Here is a 5,797-nt window from a genome sequence, read left to right as displayed (position 1 = left end):
CCCCCCGGCACACGCAGCGCAAACACGTTACGCTTCGCCTTCACGGTCCTGTGCGGCGCGGATGACCCGAAAGTCTTAGGCGCGGGGAACGCGCCCTCGTCGCAACTTTTCGGTAACGCAGCACGCTCGGTCGAGCGGGGATCTAAGCGCCCCCGCGAGCCAGAGGTCGACCGGGAGGGCGAAGCAGAACCAGAGATCGGATCCGACCCCCAGAAGACCAAGGTAAAGATCACGGCTGGGCTCAAGCGCACGGCCAAAGCCTACGCGGACGGAGCAATCCCGGAGTCCACTCACGCCCGTTACCTCAGACTGGCTCGCTCCGGAAGGCACCTGTTCCTGAGAGCCAAAGCCAGAGCGCAGGAGGACCAGAGCGTCCGATCCAAACACTTGCTGTTCATGGCCCTCTGCGGAACAGACTACAGCTTCACTCCAGTGGGGCTGGGAATCAAAAGGTTGCTGAGTGGCGCGATACGCAACCGAGAGAAGTTCAGCTCTTGGTGCGCCAAGCTCGTGACCGCGCTGTGGTCCCAGGACGGAGAGGATGGCGGAGGGAGCGAAAGGTCCCTTGAGTTTCGCGCCATGGGCGAACAGTTGGCCAGCCTCACAGGAGTCCCCAAGTCTACGAGCTCAAAGCATTGGACTGGAAAAAAGTTTGAAATCATGTGCAGGACGCTCAAATACGTGTGCGACCTGTGGACCCTGAAGGGTCCCCGGATCGGTCCCCATTATGGGTTTCGTGTGCACGACGGAGTCGTGCGTTTCATAGAAGAGGAAGACCCAGAGTCTGTGTCTTGAGAGTTGATACAGGGGCGAGATGTATTTCATTTCATTTTCTGTGTAAAAAATGAAGAAGAAAAAAAAAAAAACGAGCGAACAAACACAATAAGAGGATGACCCAGAGTCTGTGTCTTGAAAGTTGATACAGGGGCGAGATGTATTTCATTTCAATTCCAATTTCTGTGTAAAAAATGAAGAAGAAAAAAAAAAATAAGCGAACAAACACGATGGAAACAATAAAAGTAAATTCAAACACACCAGTGCAGTTTTCAGAGTTTTATTTCATTCGGACACGTCTGTATTTACACCACACAATGTCGATTTCAACTCTCGAAGCCATCTCTAAATTACCACTGGAGTTCGTCGTGTGTCAACCGAAAGGATGATTGGCGTACTCGAGCTTGCTCATCCATGTACATTAAGGTCATAGGCGGCGCTAAGGATGAACAAAGGCCGCAAAAGAACACTAAGAAGCAGGTCGAGGCCCCTGGCCCACAAGCGGGGAACAAGAGCGGTCGAGCCAGAGGATCCTCGGCCCGACTCGCAAGGGCAGCGCGGGGGGCCGAAGCCGGGCCGCTACGAACCCTACGACTGGGATTCGGACTCAGACGGGGGACACAGAGACGGAGGGGGTCACGGTCGAGTCGGCCGCAAAACTCGCGCGGGCCGGCGATCCCATCCGCCGGGGGACAAAGCCCGTGAGCCTGATGCGGCAGCGGTGGAGCCCGTGGGTCCTCGGCACGACTCGGAAGGGCAGCGCGGGGCCCCGAAGCCGGGCCGCTATGAACCCTACGACTGGGATTCGGACTCAGACGGGGGAGACGGAGGGGGCCACGGTCCGCCGCGGGACGAAGCCCTCGAGCCTGATGCGGCAGCGGTCGAGCCCGAGGGTCCTCGGCACGACTCGGAAGGGCAGGGCGGGGGAGACGGAGACAGAGGGGGCCACGGTCAGGTCGGCCGTGAAACTCTCGAGGACAGGCGATCCGATCCGCCGCGGGACGAAGCCCTCGAGCCTGATGCGGCAGCGGTCGAGCCCGAGGGTCCTCGGCACGACTCGGAAGGGCAGGGCGGGGGAGACGGAGACAGAGGGGGCCACGGTCAGGTCGGCCGTGAAACTCTCGAGGACAGGCGATCCGATCCGCCGCGGGACGAGGCCCACGAGCCTGACGATGGAGCGGTCGAGCCCGGGGGTCCTCAGCATGAATTGGAAGGGCAGGGCAGAGGCGACGAACCCTCCGATTGGGATTTGTACGAGTGTGAAACGGACGTGGACGAGCTCGATGGTTCTCAAAGTGAAACGGAAGAACAGCACCGGGGCCCCAGGTCATCGGGCGAGGAAGACGTCGAGGAAGCCGTTGAGGAAGACGCCGAGGAAGACATAGAGGAAGAACCAGCCGCAGAGAGCGCGAGCGTGTACCCGGATACATTTTCCTCCAAGAACGGTGAAATAAAGTGGTCAGCGAACGAGCGTGATCGGTCGAGCGTCCGGGCGTCCCCTCCTCACCAGGCCTCAGGGCCTACCACTGAGGCGAGGGAGGGGGCTCAAGACATCCTGTCTTCTTTTCTTTTGTTTTTCACTCCGAATGTAGAAAGACTGATTTTGATAGCTACCAACCGCCATAGCGCCGATAAGGCCCACGCCTTAAAGACTCCGAAACCCATGGACGAGATTGAACTGAGAGCCTACGTGGGACTGCTGATCTTGGCCGGGGTGTACAGGTCTCGAGGCGAAGCGTTGGTGAGCCTGTGGGAGCCCGAGTGCGGACGACCGATCTTCGGGGCAACCATGTCCCTTAGAAGCTTTTACCAGCGCTCTGCGACGCTCAGGTTCGACGATCGAAGCACGAGAGCCTCTAGGAGCGCTTCGGACAGATTGGCCGCAGTCAGAGAGGTGTGGGAAGAGTGGTGCGATCGGCTGCCCAGGCTTTACGACATCGGACCCGAGGTGACTGTGGACGAACGAATGGTTCCTTTCAAAGGTGCGGTTTCAGCCTCCCTTTTTACTGTTCTCAGGGTATCCTTGACGTATTCGCGTCTGTCTTAACTCTTCCTTTTGTTTTTCTTTCTCTACGCAGGACGTTGTTCTTTCAGACAGTACATTCCCAGCAAGCCTACCAAGTACGGCCTCAAACTATGGGTCGCTTGCGACGCAAGGACGAGCTACGCTTGGAGGGTCCAACCGTACATGGGCAAGCTGGCTTCGGGTGCTCGAGAGACAAACCTTGCGTCCCGAGTGGTTTCGGATCTCACCCGGGGACTGGAGCACCGTAACGTCACGTGCGACAATTTCTTCACTTCGTACGCGCTCGCCACCGAGCTCCTGAAACGGAACATCACCCTGCTCGGTACGATCAAAAGCAACAAACCCGAACTGCCTCCGGAGCTCGCGTCGGCCCGCGGACGAGAAGCACTCTCCTCCAGGTTCGCCTTTACGGACTGCGCCGCGGCCCTTTCCTACGTGCCCAAAAAGAACAAAAACGTCCTGCTCCTTAGCACGAAGCATTCGAGGGTCGAAATATGCCACGAACGCAGGGACAAAAAACCAGAGATGATCTTGGATTACAATAAAACCAAGGGCGGCGTGGACAACCTGGACAAACTGCTGGCCACGTACAGCTGCAGGAGAATGACCAAGCGCTGGCCCTTGGCCATGTTCCACAACATGATCGACATGTCGGCGTACAACGCGTACGTGATATGGAGGGAAATGCACCCGGACTGGATGCCGTGGAACCGCAACCGAAGGAGAATCTTCCTCGAGCAGCTGGGCAAAGATCTCGTCAGACCGCTCGTACTTCGCAGGAAGCGTGTTCCTCGCGCAAGGCCGGCCTACGACCTAATGGTCAGCATGCAAGAAGCCGGCGGGACGAGCGCGCGCAGCGAGGGCAAAAGAAAACGATGTCAGATATGCCCGCGCTCCAAGGACACAAAGACGCTGATCTCCTGCAAGAGCTGCGGAAAGAGCATCTGCAGAGGCTGCACTGTCCCCTTTTGCCCCCTTTGCTCCGAGCGCCAGGGAAGGGACGCCGACACAGACGCGTCCCAGTGAAAGGGATCGAGCTGTCTGGTAGCGCGACCTGATGCCTCGTTTCCCACTCGAGTAACTGAAAATCTGTTCTGTTTTGATATCAGCGAGTCTGTCCTCTGTGCCGCCCTGTATGTCCTCTGAAAATAAAACTGAGAACTGCTGTCGTACAAAGGTGTCTGTGTGCGCGTGTGTCTGTGTGAACATTCGAGAAGCAAAACTGTTGAAAGGGTTTGAGGGGTCTACGCGAAGGTACGGATATTTCGATCCAACGCGTTCGATTCACAAAGAAAGGCCTACAAACAGGGCTGGTTTGAGCTTGCAAAGCCTCTCAGCGCCCACAGGCCAACTCTGTCCTCGTTCGAGTGGATAAACAGAGTCAGCAGGGATTCTAAGCTTTACGGGGAGAGAATTGGCCTGCAAGCTCTGAGGCTTGGCGTTCTGGAGGTATCTTCACATTCAGAATGCTTGAGTCCGGAAAGATTTTTTTTTTTTCTTCCCACTCGAGCTGTCAGAATTACATGTGGAGCCAGTTTGGGGAGGGAACCGCAACAGCCGAGAGCTCAGCGGAAGGGGAAAAAAATGAGTTGGCCTTGTAGCACCAAATCTCTTATGAATCCTATGAGCTCTCCACCTAAACCTACTGTGAATGTTGTGTGAGATTTTCACTGGGTGTAAAATAAAATAAAAACAGAACAAATAATCGAAAAGAACCCAAACATTATAGTTTTTTTTTTTTGTGTGATTCGGGGATGTCTTCTGATGCAAAAGGCTCGTAGCGCTGGCCAGCCTTCGCGATCTGGTCTGCGCCCTGGAAACGAGCAGCGTGGGTTTGCGAGGGTAGCCGAGCTGCCACACGGCTGCTCGTTCTGGGATAGGATTGGCCTGCGAGCTCCTCTCATCAACGACACGCTTCAGTTTGCCTCTGATTCGGCTTCCCTGACACAGCGCGCTGTGATGTGACTCGCAGAGCCACACATCAAACCCTTCCCATAGAGCTTCATGTGCTGTCAGAGTGGAGGCGATCGGCCTGCTCTGGGGCTGGGCTCCCCTTGGGGTTGCTTCACATTTGGAACATTTGGAGATACAAGCGGAGCCAGCCCGGAGAGGGAACAGAAACGGACCACAGCTCAACGGAAAGGAGAGAATGTTGGTCTTTGAGCACTCCGCCTGAAGCTATCGCGAATATTCCGTGAGGTTTTCACTGTCTGTAAAATAAAAATAAAAAACAGGACAGAAAATCCAAACGAACACAGAAATTGTTTTTATTTTGTAAGACTTTTTTATTACAACATGACCTGGGTATCCAACCCAGGGTGGAACCGAAACGGTCAGAGCTCAGCGGAATGGAGAAAGTCGGCCCTCCCTGACACAGAGCGCTGCGGTGTGACTCGTGGCATCCAGCCTGTCTCTCAGTCAGCTCACTCTCAGGCGCAGGCTGCGTGTGTTTTTCAGACGCGAAAGGCCCCAGCCTGTCTCTGAGGATGCCCCCCTGCCCCCCGACACAGAGCTCTGTGGTGTGTGGATTGTGTTCTGAAAGGGTTTTCTCACTCGAGCGGTCAGAATTACATCCTGAGCCACGCAGAGCCGCTCGTGCGGTTCCCTTCACCCAAACCTGAGCCTCTCCACGGAGCTTCATGTGCTGTCAGAGGGGAGAGGGTCTGCATGCGGGCTGCTCTCAGCCAATGCACGATCTAGCCTGCCCCTGCGCGGTCCAGCCTTCCTCTCATTCTCCTCCCCTGCAGGCGCGGGCTGCGTGTGTGCCTCAGACAGGAAAGGCTCCAGCCTTCCTCTGCCTCGGCCCCCCTTGAAACAGCGCTCAGTGGCTTTACTTCACGCAGAGCCGCTCAGGATTTTTCCCTACACACACCCCAAGCCTTTCCGTCGAGCTTCATGTGCTGTCAGAGGGGACAGGCTCTGACTGCGGGCTGCGCTGCAGCTCGGCTTCCTTGAGGTTGCTTCAAAGTTAGAACGCTTGTGTTCGGAAAGGGTTTT

The 5,797-nt window shown here is 56.2% G+C and overlaps 1 protein-coding gene across 1 annotated transcript; it reads left to right on the top strand.

The window, feature by feature from the left end:
- The first annotated feature begins 1,121 nt into the window (after positions 1 to 1,121).
- Positions 1,122 to 5,024, top strand: LOC101157644 (piggyBac transposable element-derived protein 4). Its single transcript, XM_011486436.3, has 2 exons — positions 1,122 to 2,756; positions 2,853 to 5,024. Exons 1-2 carry the CDS (start codon positions 1,220 to 1,222, stop codon positions 3,824 to 3,826), a joined length of 2,511 nt encoding a protein of 836 aa, XP_011484738.2. The 5' UTR covers positions 1,122 to 1,219; the 3' UTR covers positions 3,827 to 5,024.
- The last annotated feature ends 773 nt before the right edge of the window (positions 5,025 to 5,797 follow it).

The sequence above is a fragment of the Oryzias latipes genome, chromosome 8 (genome assembly GCF_002234675.1).
Source record: "Oryzias latipes chromosome 8, ASM223467v1".
NCBI classification, from domain to species: domain Eukaryota; kingdom Metazoa; phylum Chordata; class Actinopteri; order Beloniformes; family Adrianichthyidae; genus Oryzias; species Oryzias latipes.
Note: the sequence above shows the minus strand (reverse complement) of the source record. Positions and strands in the feature narration are given on the sequence as shown.

Bases quoted from the DNA above. Each gene is read 5' to 3' on its own strand.
- LOC101157644 (XM_011486436.3), top strand. From the start codon at position 1,220: ATGAACAAAGGCCGCAAAAGAACACTAAGAAGCAGGTCGAGGCCCCTG. The intron at 2,757-2,852 runs GTGCGGTTTCAG...TTCTCTACGCAG, and splicing joins ACGAATGGTTCCTTTCAAAG to GACGTTGTTCTTTCAGACAG.